Below are 16278 nucleotides of genomic sequence, written 5' to 3'. Positions count from 1 at the left end.
GAGTTTTAACCTGGCACTTACAAGTGACTTATTTATTACTGATCTAGTTTATTTCTAGGTATTTAGTGATTTACTGATTTATTCCGCTTACTTACCGTTCAGTTATTGTTTATTTCCTTATTTTGTCTCCTTACTGCTCACCCTTTTTAAGCTTTACTGCCAACCAACTTCTTTACATAAATACAATTTAATTTCACTCAGCTCTATTAGCTTTTAAGTTATTCTAGGTGAATTTACCTAATTATCTGTTTCAATTATCTCTTTTTTGTGTTTTTGTTTTTTTATATTGGTAATAAAGAGTGTGATGTTGTATGGACATTTCATCTCATGGAGACTTAATTATGAGGAATTTATACTGAGTCTGGAAATTTCAATTGCCTCACACGTCGTTTTGCTTTATGGGTGATCTCAGCTGACTCCTTCCCAATTTTGATCTCTTCATTGATTTTGATCTCTTCATTGGTTGTTTTCCATGCCGCATGCTGAAGGACCAGATCTCATACAAGCATGCCGCATGCATATTATGAGGAGGTTTTGGGTGTAGAGTTGCATCTCCAGGGCTTTAAATAGACTCAACTTAGTTCTCAGAGCCCAGTTCTTCTCCAGTAGAGGAGGAAATATGGCGGCGGGTCAGGCTACCACAAAAACATCCACTATCGTGCCAATTCTGCATCTTGTTTTCACAATAGTCTCGATTGCGGTTCTCTCGTACAAAGTTTACCACCTTGAGAGTGAATTGTCGTTTATTCGAGACGAATTACCTACTCATGACAGAAGTGATGGCTTCACTAAGACGCTTCCACGTTCTACAGCTGAGCCAATTAGCCAGCATTCCCGCAGTGATAGCAGAAGTGGTCGAAACCGTCGACGTGACCAGCGAGACCACAAGGAAGGCGCCGCCTCTCGTCCTAACCAGAAGAAACCTGAAAGAACTTCAACAAAGCAAAATATAGACGCGGATTGTCTTCAGAAGGCGATAAAAAATTTCCAGGTATGTACAAGTCATTCTCCGCTGTTCACGATGCGTAGTTGCTGTCTATTCTGTCTAGTGTGCAAATGGTGGTCATCCAAAGTGTGGCAATTATTAAGACATTTATTAACAATCTTTATTGTGTACTTAAACTATTCTGAGGTGGTTCATGTTCTTTCTTTGTTTCTGAAGGCTAAGAACACTGCGAACGGAACTGATAGGATTGTCTGCATGAGAGGTCAGTACAGATCTATTTCTGATCCCGAGCAGGGTCAAATGACTGTCATATTTTACAAAAATCTGGTTCTGTTTCAAGAATGTCGAAAATTACTGAAATTGTGCCAAATGCTAATCACATTGAACTCTTTAAAAAAGATTCGAAGATTTGGTCGAGATATGTTCCTGACCATAGGTAGATAATAAGTTAAATAATAAATGATGTAAATAGATAGAGGTAGACGTGAGGTAAATAATAAATGGAAGGAAGGGGGTTGAGGTGTGGGGGGTAGTGGACATGCAGGATCATCTGAAAGACACTAGCCTAGCTCCCTTCCAGGTCTCCCAGACGAAGTGGCAAAGTGAAAAAAACCTTTCGCTCTCCCTAAAATCCGTTTTTGTAATATTTGTTTATTTGTTTGTTTGTTCATTCTTTTAATATTACTTTAATTATTATGATTTTTTTTTATAATGTACTAGTAAGTCAAGGTGACCCAATATTCTAAACACGGTTATTTTAGGTCCGCCGGGCCCACCCGGTGAACAAGGGTCCCGCGGACGACGTGGTCGTCCAGGGCCCTCTGGCAAAACTGGGCCACCTGGGAGAAGGGGTCCTCGAGGGCCTCCAGGAAAGAGCACCAGCGTCAACGTGACAATTATCGAGAAGCTCGCCAAACGGTTAGAGGCCTACACTGAAAGAGAAATGACGAAATCTGGTGAGTACCTGTCTAAACTGAGACCCTCGCTTGAGTACACTACAAACTAAGGGAACCGGAGGAGAGAGAACTTGAAAATATTATTATTAAAACCTGGAGTAAGTATAATCATCCTGACCGTGGCTATTCATGATCAACTTATTCCTCGTCTATTTTACTTAATGTAGTTTTATCACCTGTGGTCTACTAGAACGTTGGAGTAGTAAGTAACAACTCAATAATTTTCTTATTTTTTTTTGTTTGCTTAAAATGTCCAGGATCTTCATTCTCTTTACCCGCATGTCTTCTTGTATTGTTATAAAAGTTTAAAGAGAAAATATATAGAATTTAATCGTTCGGCCAGGCCTTGCGTGCACTTGCGCTGACTTGCGATGAGTTTCACTCACTTTCGAATTGGAAGAAGAAAAGAAAGAAACAAGGCAGGATAAAAGAGTTCGAATGTAGGCTATATTTATAAAGATGTTCCATCGGCCCTTTCTTTAACAAGCGCCATTGTTCCTTTAATGTAACCCAACCTTGTCATGAATTACTATCGTAATTGTCGAGGAATTGCTCTCGTCTGGTCTCGTAGCACGGTCGGCAGAGCAACGGTGAGCTAATTCAAAGGAAATGCATGGTTTGATTTTTCATCGCTCCAAATTACTTCAGAGTTAACATTTCGAGGTCTTGTTTCTTTTTAAGTTTTAATATGGAGAAAAGTTTGGTACATAAAAAAAAACAAATCTGACGAGTGCGCGCAGACGGGAAAAGTCAAAAGTTTCGGCGGAAACGATGTTTCTGCAACCATGTTTCCACGTGTGTGAGGGCAACGACGAGCAGTGGCGCTTATTACGTACAAACACATTTTATGTTTGTAATCACGGTGTTAGTATCAACGGAGTTTGACTGCTTAATATCATCATCTTTCAACAGCTCCTCCTCGTTTCACGTCCAAGATTCCTCCATCCATCACTCTCAGAGAAGGCACCAAGCTGTCACTCAATATCTCTGCATCCGGAAATCCCGCTCCGAAAATCACGTGGTCTTTGCAGGGTGGAAACCATGGTAACCAAAGCCGATTTAAGCTTACAAATGAAACGCTTGAGATAATGGAAGTCCGCTTTGAGGATCAGGGTATGATCACGTGTCAGGCGGAAAACGTGTTTGGTACTCGAGTGGCTCAAGTGGAACTTATTGTATTTGGTAAGTTGTTTTTTTTTTACTTTCAGTTACTTTGATGACATAACCTTTGGGAAGTCCTAAATAAAGCCATTCAGTTATATTGTCCTTTAAAGAACTAATTTAAGGAAACAGTTATGAAGAAATTTTTGTAGTGTCTGTGGTCACAAGTACGTGAGAAAAATCTACCAGATATCCTCACTCACTGACCCACTGATTCAAGGTAGAACGGATTGATAATAACCGGACTGACTTAGTGACTGACCAGCTGACTGGCTGACTGACTGACCGACCGACTACCTGCCTGCCTGCTAACCCAGGATTAGAAGTAAAGAGAAGTATAAATATTTATTGTATACAAATGTTTTGTTTTGTGTATTTTGAGATTATTCAAACTCAAAACAGAAGGCCAAACAATATACAGGAAACCTCACTGCAAAGTTACAAAACTAAAATCAAAGTTCTCGCTTAACTTGAATTATCCAGCCCAGGAGCTCCGCTTTTGGGCTTGGCTAAATCTATATATTAATGACAATCATTCTTTGGCTTTAGGACCACCAAGATTTCCCATCACGCCACCAGGACAGGTTATTGGCTTTTTCAAAAAAGCCACAATATTACAGTGTGACGTGGTTGGTCACCCTACCCCTGAGGTCAAATGGAGCAGGTCTCCCCCGTCACCATTCCCCCAGGGACGGAGTGCAGTGATAAATGACAGTCTTTATATTAACAACACTGAAGACGGCGACGGTGGAGTTTACATCTGCACTGCGACGAACAAACATGGAATGATCATTCATGGATTAAACCTGAAAGTAGAGTCTGTTGGTAAGCCATATTATAGCGGAGCTCCGGCGGCCCAAAGGGCTGCCAAGCGGAGCCCCATACTCATATAAGAAAGAAAAGGAAACCCGTGAGTTGATTTTGTCATGGTTATCATGGCTAGCGGTATTGCCCGTGGGCGCGTACGCACGAAGACGACGGTGGAGTTGCCCAACATGGCGGCCATACTCCAAATAGTAGGTTGACAGAGACATGCAGCCTTGGTTTACCGTGTACTTCCTTGATATTGGACATCCATGTTATGATCAATTGACACCTGCCAAAACAAGGTATCCGCTGACCAGCATCAGATGACCATATCGTGGGCTCAAGTTTACAGCTCCTCGAGGTCACGTGTTTTTTGAAACTGACCGCTGACCAAATGCTGGTCATCGATTGGATCGCGGGGTCATATTAGGTTAACTTGTTAGAAACAGGGCAGGGTTGTTCGGAAGCCGGTTAACGCTAACTCAGGATTAAAAGTTAACCGAATTATAACTTTTTCTTTTATACAAATGTTTTTTGCTGTTTTGTTTTGTGTATATGGTGATTATTAAAAGTCAAAACAGAAGGCCAAATAAAATACAGAAAACCTCACCGCAAAGTTACAAAACTCAAATCAAAATTCTACCTTTTTCTGGGTTAGCTTAATTGGGCTTTGAACAACCCGGCCCGGGCGCTACGCTTTTAGGCTGGCCTAAATCTATATATTATTGAGTGAATTAATATAACATTTTATTAGCATGAATTTGCCGCCACTTGGATAAACTTCTTCCCTTTAGAAGTATAACCCCCCCGTCTTTTTTAATTTTCCTCATATACTATGCTCGGATAATAACCTCTTACTAACCGAGTGCGAGGGCTGTACTGAAGATTATTGGCCCGAGGTGGTGCCAGTACGGACCGTGCGCAGTACAGCTCAAGCAAACTAACTTAGTAAGTATTTATTAAGCCGGCTTTGTATAGGTAATCATACGGTTTCGAGTTCAATTTGGAATTAATTTGCACAACAACAACAACAACAACAACAACAACAACCATTTATTTGTACTCACAATTTATAAAATAATTACAATAAACATTAAATTAGTATAGAGTACTGCCTGCCCAAAATAACCATAAGGGCTAAAAAGAATGGGCAGACATTAAGTTACATAGATTATTTATACAGTTACAGAGTGAGTTTTTCAAAAAGCTGAAATTGCACGAGCCGCTTCGGCGAGTGTAATTTCAGCTTTTTGAAAAACTCACAAGTGCAAATTAAGTCCAAATTGAACGAGAAAAACCGTATGATTACTTACTAATAATATAAACATGAAAAAATTCGCGCGGAGGAAGTGCCCGAAGGTCTTTCTTGAAGCCATTTTTTCTCATTTGAGAAAACTTTTTTCAAGGTTTTAGCACAAAATTTTCGTCATCATTTTACGTGATACCATTTTCTTAGAAAAGTTCCTATTTTCTTTCACTGAATCATAATCCAGAATTTCGATGTGTAATTTGCACTGGTGTTACACTTTTTGCACTGGTGTTACACTTGAACTGCACTGCTCTTAGCCAATCAGAATCGAGTAATTTTTTCATGTGTACTACTATAAACGAAAGCACAAAAAAATACACGGCTTATGACTTGTGCTTATATTACTTTCTCAGCACTTCCCGTCTTCTCGTCAACACCATCGTCGTCTGTCTCTGTGCCGATTATTCGACAATCGCTGCGAGTCAGGTGTTCCGCCAAAGGATCGCCTCTACCCAATGTCACGTGGTACAAGAATGACATCAGCGTGTCCGTCATAAACAAGGTCACTGCCGATGAATTTACCAGCGAGCTTGTGATTGGTGAATTTCAGGCCGCAGATGAGGCCACTTATAAATGCGTTGCTCGGAACGTTTACAACGACACAGTGGAGACAAGTACAAGAATATGTAAGTCACCATTGTATAATAGTGTTGATGAAAATTTCAGCCTGGTCAAAGGTTTTCTCTCCAACGCAGTAAAACATTCAAACGGATGTCGGTCTTTTTCTTCCTCACTCTCTCATTTTCCTTCTTCTGTTCTTCTTTTTTTATCTCTTGAAGTGATATTTTTTACGGTCGTAAAATCTGAAAATAAAGCTTTCGTTTATTTGTTAAGACTCGTTTTCATACCTTTTAGTGGGCGTATTTTCTGTTTTAGTTAACAATTAGATTAGGAGGTAGGGATTTCTATCTCTTGAGAGTAGCGTGCGTAGCGTAGCATAGAGTAGAGTAGCACAGAGTAGAGTAAAGAAGAGTAGAAACAAGTAGAGTAGAGTGGAGTAGAGAAGAGTAGAGTACAGTAGAGCGTAGTGTAGCGTAACGTGGAGTAGCGTAGGGAAGAGTAGAGTAGAGTAGAGTTTTCATAGCTTTCAGTGGGCGTATTTTCTGTTTTAGTTAACAATTAGACTAGGAGGTAAGGATTCCTACCTCTTGAGAGTAGCGTGCGTAGCGTAGCGTAGAGTAGAGTAGCATAGAGTAGAGTAGAGTAGAGAAGAGTAGAGTAGAGTAGAGTAGAGTAGAGAGGAGTAGAGTAGAGTAAAGAAGAGTAGAGTAGGGTAGAGTAGAGTAGCATAGAGTGGAGTAGAGTAGAGTAGAGTAGAGCAGAGGAGTGGAGTAGAGCAGCATAGAGTAGACTAGAGTAGAGTAGAGAAGAGAAGAGTAGAGTAGAGCAGAAAAGAGTAGAGTAGAGTAGAGTAGCATAGAGTAGTGTAGAGAAGAGTAGAGTACAGTAGAGTAGAGTAAAGAAGAGTAGAGTAGAGTAGAGTAGAGTAGAGTAGCATAGAGTAGAGTAGAGTAGAGTAGAGAGGAGTAGAGTAGAGTAGAGTAGAGTAAAGAAGAGTAGAGTAGAGTAGAGTAGCATAGAGTAGAGTAGAGTAGAGTAGGGTAGAGAAGAGTAGAGTAGAGTAGCATAGAGTAGAGTAGAGTAGAGAAGAGTAGAGTACAGTAGAGTAGAGTAAAGAAGAGTAGAGAAGAGTAGAGTAGCATAGAGTAGAGTAGAGTAGAGTAGAGTAGAGAAGAGTAGAGTACAGTAGAGTAGAGTAAAGAAGAGTAGAGTAGAGTAGAGTAGCATAGAGTAGAGTAGAGTAGAGAAGAGTAGAGTACAGTAGAGTAGAGTAGAGAAGAGTAGAGTAGAGTAGAGTTGTATAGAGTAGAGTAGAGTAGAGTAGAGTAGAGAAGAGTAGAGAAGAGTAGAGTAGAGTAGAGTAGAGTAGAGTAGAGTAGAGTAGAGAAGAGTAGAGAAGAGTAGAGTAGAGTGGAGTAGTGAATATTAGAGTAGAGTAGAGCGTAGTGTAGCGTAAAGTAGAGTAGAATAGAGAAGAGTAGAGTAGAGTAGAGTAACGTAGAGTAGAGAAGCATAAAGTATAAAAGAGTAGAGTACGGTAAAGCGTAGACTGGCGTAGAGCAGAGTAGAGTGGAGTAGAGTGGAGTAGGGTCGTGTGTAGTACACAAGCATAAAGTAGAGTAGAGTAGACTAGTGTATAGTAGACAATCATAGAGCAGAGTAGAGTAGCGTAAAGTAGAGTAGAGTAGAGTAGAGTAGCGTAGAGTGGAGTAGAGTGAAGTTGGGTAGCGCATAGTACACAAGCATAGAGTAGAGTAGAGTAGATTAGTGTATAGTAGACAAGTAGTGTATAGTATATTAGAGTAGAATAGAGTAGAGTAGAGTAAAGTAGAGGAGAAGAGAGTGGAGTAGAGTAGAGTAGAGCAGAGTAGAGTAGAGTAGAGTAACGTAGCGTAGATAGAGTATAGTAGCGTAGAGTATAGTAGAGTAGAGTAAAATAGAGTAGAGTAGAGTAGAGTAGAGTAGCGTAGAGTAGAGTAGGGTAGAGTAGAGTAGAGTAATGTAGAGTAGTGTAGAGTAGAGTAGAGTAGAGTAGAGTAGAGTGGAGTAGTGTAGAGTAGAGTAGCGTAGAGTAGAGTAGAGTAGAGTAGAGTAGAGTAGAGTAGCATAGAGTAGAGTAGAGTAGAGTAGAGTAAGGCAGAGTAGAGTAGAGTACAGTGACGTAGAGTAGAGTAGGGTAGAGTAGAGTAGAGTAGAGCAGAGTAGCGTAGAGTAGAGTAACGTAGAGTAGAGTAGAGTAGAGTAGAGTAGAGTAGAGTAGAGTAAGGCAGAGTAGAGTAGAGTAGCGTAGAGTAGAGTAGGGTAGAGTAGAGTAGAGTAGAGTAATGTAGAGTAGAGTAGAGTAGAGTAGAGTAGAGTAGAGTAGAGTAGAGTAGAGTAGAGTAGAGTGGAGTAGTGTAGAGTAGAGTAGCGTAGAGTACAGTAGAGTATAGTAGAGTAGAGTATAGTAGAGTAGAGTAGAGAAGAGTAGAGTAGCGTAGAGTAGAGTAGGGTAGAGTAGAGTAGAGTAGAGCAGAGTAGCGTAGAGTAGAGTAACGTAGAGTAGAGTAGAGTAGAGTAGAGTAAGGCAGAGTAGAGTAGAGTAGCGTAGAGTAGAGTAGGGTAGAGTAGAGTAGAGCAGAGTTGAGTAGAGTGGAGTAGTGTAGAGTAGCGTAGAGTAGAGTAGAGTAGAGTAGAGTAGAGTGGAGTAGTGTAGAGTAGAGTAACGTAGAGTAGAGTAGAGTAGAGTAAGGCAGAGTAGAGTAGAGTACAGTGACGTAGAGTAGAGTAGGGTAGAGTAGAGTAGAGCAGAGTAGCGTAGAGTAGAGTAGAGTAGAGTAGAGTGGAGTAGAGTGGAGTAGAGTAGAGTAGAGTAGCGTAGAGTAGAGTGGAGTAGAGTGGAGTAGAGTAGAGTAGAGTAGAGTGACGTAGAGTAGAGTAGAGTAGAGTAGAGTAGCATAGAGTAGAGTAGAGTAGAGTAGAGTAAGGCAGAGTAGAGTAGAGTACAGTGACGTAGAGTAGAGTAGGGTAGAGTTGAGTAGAGCAGAGTAGCGTAGAGTAGAGTAGAGTAGAGTAGAGTAGAGTAGAGTAGAGTAGAGTGGAGTAGAGTGGAGTAGAGTAGAGTAGAGTAGCGTAGAGTAGAGTGGAGTAGAGTGGAGTAGAGTAGAGTAGAGTACAGTGACGTAGAGTAGAGTAGGGTAGAGTAGAGTAGAGCAGAGTAGCGTAGAGTAGAGTAGAGTAGAGTAGAGTAGAGTAGAGTAGAGTAGAGTAGAGTAGAGTAGAGTGGAGTAGAGTGGAGTAGAGTGGAGTAGAGTAGAGTAGAGTAGAGTAGAGTGGAGTAGAGTGGAGTAGAGTAGAGTAGAGTAGAGTAGAGTAGAGTAGCGTAGAGTAGAGTAGAGTAGAGTAGCATAGAGTAGAGTAGAGTAGAGTAGAGTAGAGTAGAGTAGCATAGAGTAGAGTAGAGTAGAGTAGAGTAGAGTAGAGTAGAGTAGAGTAGAGTAGAGTAGAGTAGAGTAGAGTAGAGTAGAGTAGAGTAGAGTAGAGTAGAGTAGAGAGGAGTAGAGTGGAGTAGAGTGGAGTAGAGTAGAGTAGAGTAGAGTAGAGTAGAGTAGAGTAGAGTAGAGTGGAGTAGAGTGGAGTAGAGTAGAGTAGAGTAGAGTAGAGTAGCGTAGAGTAGAGTAGAGTAGAGTAGCATAGAGTAGAGTAGAGTAGAGTAGAGTAGAGTAGCATAGAGTAGAGTAGAGTAGAGTAGAGTAGAGTAGAGTAGAATAGAGTAGAGTAGAGTAGAGTAGAGTAGAGTAGAGTAGAGTAGAGTAGAGTAGAGTAGAGTAGAGTAGAGTAGAGTAGAGTAGAGTAGAGTAGAGTAGAGTAGAGTAGCGTAGGGTAGAGTAGAGTTACAATAGAGTAGAGCAGAGTAGAGTTAGATATGTGGTAGACATCAGCTGGTGCTAAAGTTGAGTAACCGAGTAACTGAAACGGTTCTGTCTTAATTCTTTAGTTCTGCGTAACTGCGGTCATCCAGGAAGGCCACTGTACTCAGTGCTTGTCCTCAGTGCCTACTGGGTAGGAGAGTACGCGAGATACTTCTGTAATCCGGGGTATACTATGTTTGGTCCTGCAGTCAGAAGATGCTTGCCCAGCGGTCAATGGAGCGGAAATGCAGTACAGTGTAAGAATTTGATATAAGAAGGAACTTTTCTGAACAAGATAATAAAAACAAGTTAGTTGACGTTTGTCGTTAGCCGGTTGACATGATTCTTTCCCACCCTCACCTCCCCACCCGCCCCCCCCCCCTCAAAAAGGTAATAATAAATTCAGGTATAGTACACGTCGATTTATAGAAAAACGGTGGAAGTTCCAGAGAAATGGCAAGTGTTGAAGGAACACAAGCCGTAGCCGAGTGTTTCCAAAGCTTCAAGTTATCCGAAAGTTTTAGAGGTATATTTATAACATAACAGAGCAAAAAATGCAATAAGCGTAGTCTGCAGTTACTAAGGGGGGCGGGGCGGGGGGGGGAGGTTCAGCAATTCTCGCGGAAAGGAATACGTCAACTAATTCAATTTTATACAGTTTTCTTGTTTGACTGTATGACCCGATTTCCCCTGATCTTAAACTGACTTTTTCAGGTATCTATGGACAAGAATGTGTCCATCACATTGTGATAGATGATAATTCACGACGAGTAGGCTCAACATATACTTACCTGAGATGCGACATTGGTTTACCTGAGAGCTGGTACAGGTTTATAAACGGATATCGTTTGAGCGACCAGTGTGCTAAGTACAAAGCCTGCAACGCAGCTTACCCTGGCTGGTTAGTGGGTGGACATCCCTCAGTTTCGGCGGGGAGGGTCACAAGACAAGTGTGTTTCGGCCAGAAATTATCATCCTCGTGTCCTTGCTCTTATCATACCTTTATAACGGTACGCAACTGTGGCTCGTTCTATGTTTACAAACTGAAACCCACTCCACGATGTTATCTTCGTTATTGCACCAACTAAGTATGTATAATGTAGCCATTAGCTTCACTTGATCCTCAGACTTTAGTGAAGCTGATGCCGGTGTAGGTCATAAAGCAAGTGATAACTTCATGGAATATTGAACACAAGTTGTATCTGACAAACAAATAAACGTTTACACGATGCATGCAGCGACTGTTACAACGCTAATCATAAAAATTACAATTTCCTCGATTTTGATTGGTTTAAAAAACTCCTATTTTCCACTAATTCACTTGCCAAGTTGCTATCGCACAGTTTGTTATTGGACAGTTTGTTATCGGACAGTTCAATAAGCCAATCAAATTCAAAGTTGTAGTTTAAATCAACCAATCACAGTCAAAGTTGTAGTTTAAATCAACCAATCACAACCTTAAACAATTTACGCCTCCTTTGTCCGTCTTTTAATGCAAATTTTCCCTTTCTTTCATAACTTGGTTATTCTTCCTTCCTCGGAAATTGTAGTTTTTATGATTAATTGGTAATAAGACTTCGTGTCGTCCAATTCGGTCTGTAATCATACTCGTGATAAACAAATCGGACTTCCGCTGCGCGGTCGTCCGATTTTGTTATCACTTGTATGATTACAGACCGAATTGGACTCCACTCAGTCCTATTACCATTACTAACTACTTAATAACCGAGAGTGAGGTCGTTACGGGAAAATCTCAAACTGAGGCCTTACTGTATTGACCGAGCGATAGCGAGGTCAATACGGTGGGCCGAGGTTTGAGATTTTCCCGTAACGACCGAACGGTCGAGGTTATTAAGTTACTTATTATATGGCTCACGAATTAAAGAAAAAAAAAATTATTCGAGCGGAAGTCGTCAATTTACGTCCGGCGATGCGCGCGTTTACCGATTCATTCATCGTCTCAAACCCAGGGCAAAACTACACAGTCAGTGAACTTCACTACTGTAATTCTTTACGGGAAAAATGATTGTCACAGCCCTCAAAAAGGTATTTTAGTATCGTGGAGCCACAACTTGATGAGGGAGTTTTTCTAACTTTTGTGGCGAAACGTCAACGCATATAGAAAAGACAGAAAGTGCTTCAAAATGGTCCAAACCAACGGTCTTTCGGTGAAAGAAAATACTAATGCTTCGGAATGCACTGCTCAGAATAACTCGATCTTCGCATTCGCTTTCGACAACATATCTTGGCCTTCTTCATTCTGGGACTTATGAATGAACTTTTCAAGCCTTGTGAGCGTCTAAAACTTCCTGCAGGTATCAGAAACACTGCTACCGACAGAAACCGCCCGATTGTTTACACCTGATGATCCTGGAAGCTGATTTTCACTTGCTTGTGTTGAAGCGAGGGAATCTATTTGATGAGAACTGAAACGGAGTTCAATATTTCGGTAATTATTGTGACTAAGATGATAACTTATAAGTTTCTTCGTGGTTTTCTGCTCAGGATACGTGACACATCTGCCGATGGTGTTTTCAACTTAGCGATTTTAGCTTTACTCAACACTCGGCAAACTTTGATTGTTTTTCACTAGTGCTCGCCAAGGTTACCGGTAAGTCAAAAACGACTTCTATATAAATTTTATTAAGGAAAAATCCCTAAACTTTTAGCTACTCGGAATTAAATTTACTTCTCTTACTGTTTTTAATCGGCTTTCATCGTTTCAATGCGCTTGAATTTTCCAAGCCGGGCTCTTCCTAATTTGCATAATCCGTAATCGGCCCGTGGGCATTACGGCTGCATAATGACCGCTCAGATCTCGCTCTTAGCCAATCAGAGCGCGCGTTATATCGGCCACAAGCCAAAGCCATATAATAATAATTAATACTAGATGCGTTTCGTTACACAACACACACACTTTGACGTTGTTATTACCTAAAGAACTATGCCTGTATAATTTCACTGACGAACGACAAAATGAAAACTACTTCATTATAGCAAATGGGTAAACTGAAGAATGATTCTGTGTCGTAGTGCCAGATAAAATAAAATGATGTTTGCAGTTGTGGAGCAACTAACAACGGCAAAATAAGAAATAAAATACTGATGTTTCAAAAGGATTGCAGTCTCTGATCTTTGTGATTTCGGGTACAAATGCTTTCTCATCGAGCGACAAAGCCATAAAGTCATACTTTAACAAAGTCAGTGATGGAGGCAGTTTTTCCATTGTTATTCTGTGAGGTATCTGCAAATGTTTAGCTCTTAAATATGCTTTGAACAGTCACAGATGTCGTAATCCGGCACATTCCATGTTCCACTGCCGCATCAACACTCTAGAGTTTGATTGCTTGTCTGCTTTTGTATGCATGAATCTAGATTCTCTTCGTCAGTAATAAATCTATTTCCTGAGGTTCGTCCTCTGTCATCTAACTCTTTTTCCTCTCCAAAACACTGGTCCCCGTTTTTCCTTTCCAAGAACACTACTGGCTGACCGGCGAAGCTGTTTTCTTTCTTTGACATGAGCACGGATCTCTTCGTTTCTTTGTGTCTCTTTGTTACTCTACGGAGAAAACCACAGCCAGTTACATGTGCAGTGTAGCTAACCTTTATCCTCCTAAGACCAATCGAAATTTTCAACTAATGCGGGAGCGATGTTTCACATCATTTTTATTGTTGGGACACATGGTCCTTATCCGGTCATTTCGGCAAAGCAAGGCTCTTCGAGTACCCAGGCTAACTGATGTTTAAGGACGTTTGCGCGAACTGTCTCTGCGCATCCTTACTGCGCAAGCAAATTCACCTGCCACGTCATACATTGGTGCGAAAAAATGAAGAAAATCTATCGATTAGAAGTTTGAATTTTGTGCAAAATGTACCGTCGAACTCGATTTCAAATGCCTCTTGAAGGGTTAAGTTTTGTGAAAACGTTGGCAACATTTGGAATTATTTACGCAACAGACCCACTTCTACAAAATATGACTAAGATAGTTTGCCTCCGTTGACTCACCTTCAATATTTTTAAGTATAAACCCCTGTAGACCATGCTCAATTACGTGTGGCAATTTTTCAAAATCAGGGTAGTTTTCCACACGCTTTATCTCTGAAACGAAGTCGGTGACCCCCAGTTTTTTTTTTCATTTCTGACACAAGTAACTCATTATCTGACTGCAGTAAAAATTTAAAAAAAGTCTATCGACTGGAAAATTTTCGCGCGAACGTTGCATCTGATGCATTCGGAATGCATCAGATGTTTCCGTCCACACTAAGCCGGAGAAATTTGAAAAAGCAACAACTGCCGGGCATTTTGGATTTGTGTTTGAGGAAAACTCGGACAGGAAAATCACATGATTATCGTGACGTCATCGTTTTCGAAAAGCTCCGTTTACAGAATGTTACCCTAAAGCGAAAAGCCGGCGTTTTCAAATTCCTCTAGTTTGAAGATGTCAAAACGAACCTTAACAGAAGCCAGGGCTCAACCCGTGAGGACGTTCGCGCGAAAATTTTCCAGCATTGATTTTTCTCTGAGACCGTCTTTTGCCACTGTAAGATGATGAGTTAGTTACATCAGAAATGTTCTGGAGAGAACATGCCCGGAAGAACACCCTAAAGCTGAAAAAATCGGGTTTCGTCAGCGAATAAGGCCACAGTGTTTGTAAGCCCAAAAATATTGCAATTAGATCTTTGAAGTGAAATGTTCTCTGCCAAATATTGTTTACGTGGACCTATTATGTGAATTTAATTAACTGGCGAGGTTCCTTGAAGAACAAGTTCGCATTTAGCGACCATAGTTTCACGCGCCTTGCAGCTGCAAGATGGCACGATTCGATGTCCCGTGGACAGAAATCGTGAAATTTTTTTTAACTTCCCACATTGATTTTTGTTCATTTTAGGACAATGTGGAGATAATTGTAAATAAAATCTGTTTCTGGAAACAAAAGTAGGGGTCACCGAACGTCCAAGATCTTTAAATCCACGCAAAGCTATAGCAATGGCCATCTGTCCTATCATTGTTCATTTTAGTACTTAGCGCGCGTTCAATGAATGACGTGCGTGTGAATTTGCGTGAGCAGTGAGGATGCGCAGAAACAATAAGCGCGAACGTCCTTAGGGCCACCGCGCAACCCGAATATGAAGAGCAAATAACAATTGGACACTTTCCTTACCTTTTTCACTTGGAAAGTAATCTCTTTTTCACCTAATGCAGAGCCAGTTGATTTGATGACCCCAGAACGTTCCTCGTGTTTAAGACGTTCTCCAAGCGATACCCTAAAAGAATGAATCAAAGCGAAGCTTGGTCACAAAAACGTTTACCTCTGTTTGCCGTTAAAATTTCCATACACGACTTTGAACACAAAACACGTCCCAAACACGTAACAGCCTTACAAATAGGAGAACTCATGGGGTGGCTGGTCTAAAAATTGTACCATAATAAACCATCAGTGACATACACAACTTAGCTCATGGTGTACGTAATCTGAATTGCTGACAAAAATGCTAGCTAGTAGAGAGGGTGGACCTAATAAAACTGGAAAGGCCCCAACCATTAAACCACGCTCTTAGATTCGGCCTAGTAGACAAACCTTTTCACGGGCCGAACCTAACACCTTGAACTACGTACATGACAAGTTCGGCATCTGAAGCGATGAAGAACGGCTATTTCAGTTTGGAACCGCTCATTCGTTCTTCCCGCCTGGCTCAGCCAGGGATCTCGACTCTAGGACGATTTCGGTTCAGCCACCGAGCTTTTCCTGTGCCGAACAGAACCTAAAGTATAAATCATTAGTCAGAACATATTTGACGACTTTTTGCCTCAAACTCTATCAAGTTTGGTGTCTTAAGTCTGAGGTCTGAGTATCTTAATTCGCCTCATGAAAAATTCGGCGTCTGCACTGGGCCTCACTTACTTCTTCTGTTTCGACGCTGATGCCGTTTTGGCCGACTTCACGGTTCTGAAGTTTTCGCCGGATTTCAGTTCGTAAAACTTTGGTTTGCTAGGGACGCGTTTTTCTTCGTTAGATTTAGTCTCTCGTCGCTGTCTCTTTAACTCTGCCCGCCATTCACGCTCGTCTTCGGAGCTGCTCGATTCTTCCTCCTCGCTGGGCCGACCGTCTGGTTCCTGCAAAGCAAGACGAATTCTCCAGTTAGTGACCGGTAGGGCGCTCGTTGGCAATAAATAACTGATTTAGAGGTTGGAGAAGACGTCGACGTATAACAGCAACCACTTATCCAAATCTTAGCTCCTTCGGCCTCGTCCACATTGCACCAGAGAAATTTGAAAATGGCGCTTTCACTCTGAAAACGCATCAAATGTTTTCTGTCCACACTATGCCGGAGAAATCCGAAAACGCAACAATCACCGCTCATTTTGGATTTATGTTTGTGGTCAGGGAAATCATATGATTATCGTGAAGCCATAGTTTTCGAAAAGCTTCATTTTCAAAATGTCTTTCGTCCACACTAAAACGCAAAGCCAGCGTTTTCAAATTCCTCCAGTTTGAAAAGCATTTTCCAAAAGCTCCGTTTTCGGTGCGGATTAGCGTGGACGGTAGGCCTAACCGTAGAAATAAAGCTGCGTTTTCAAATTTCTCCAGCGTAGAGTTGCTGGGGCCTTAGTGTTCGTCGAAGCACTGGTACAGAATATAGCTGCAC

General features: G+C 41.3%; 2 protein-coding genes across 4 annotated transcripts in view; one reads left to right on the top strand and one right to left on the bottom strand.

Annotated features, from left to right (window-relative positions):
- Positions 1-416: 416 nt before the first annotated feature.
- LOC110061113 (uncharacterized) lies at positions 417-12746 on the top strand. Its single transcript, XM_089280546.1, has 8 exons — positions 417-991; positions 1163-1208; positions 1708-1902; positions 2815-3084; positions 3613-3888; positions 5533-5805; positions 9717-9887; positions 10345-12746. The coding sequence occupies exons 1-8, from the start codon at positions 620-622 to the stop codon at positions 10716-10718; spliced, it is 1977 nt and encodes a 658-aa protein (XP_089136672.1). The 5' UTR covers positions 417-619; the 3' UTR covers positions 10719-12746.
- LOC110061042 (nucleolar protein 10-like) overlaps positions 12555-16278 on the bottom strand; it is a 20835-nt gene continuing 17111 nt past the window's right edge. For all 3 annotated transcript variants that reach the window (XM_089280545.1, XM_089280543.1, XM_089280544.1), the window contains exons 22-24: positions 15534-15745; positions 14793-14895; positions 12555-13189 (exon numbers count right to left, since the gene is read on the bottom strand). In XM_089280545.1, coding sequence (XP_089136671.1) covers positions 13052-13189; positions 14793-14895; positions 15534-15745 — 453 coding nt within the window. In that variant the 3' untranslated portion in view covers positions 12555-13051. The remainder of the gene's footprint in view (positions 13190-14792; positions 14896-15533; positions 15746-16278) is intronic.

The sequence above is a fragment of the Orbicella faveolata genome, unplaced genomic scaffold (assembly GCF_042242905.1).
Source record: "Orbicella faveolata isolate gen_17 unplaced genomic scaffold, um_ofav_v1 contig_47, whole genome shotgun sequence".
NCBI lineage: Eukaryota > Metazoa > Cnidaria > Anthozoa > Scleractinia > Merulinidae > Orbicella > Orbicella faveolata.
Note: the sequence above shows the minus strand (reverse complement) of the source record. Positions and strands in the feature narration are given on the sequence as shown.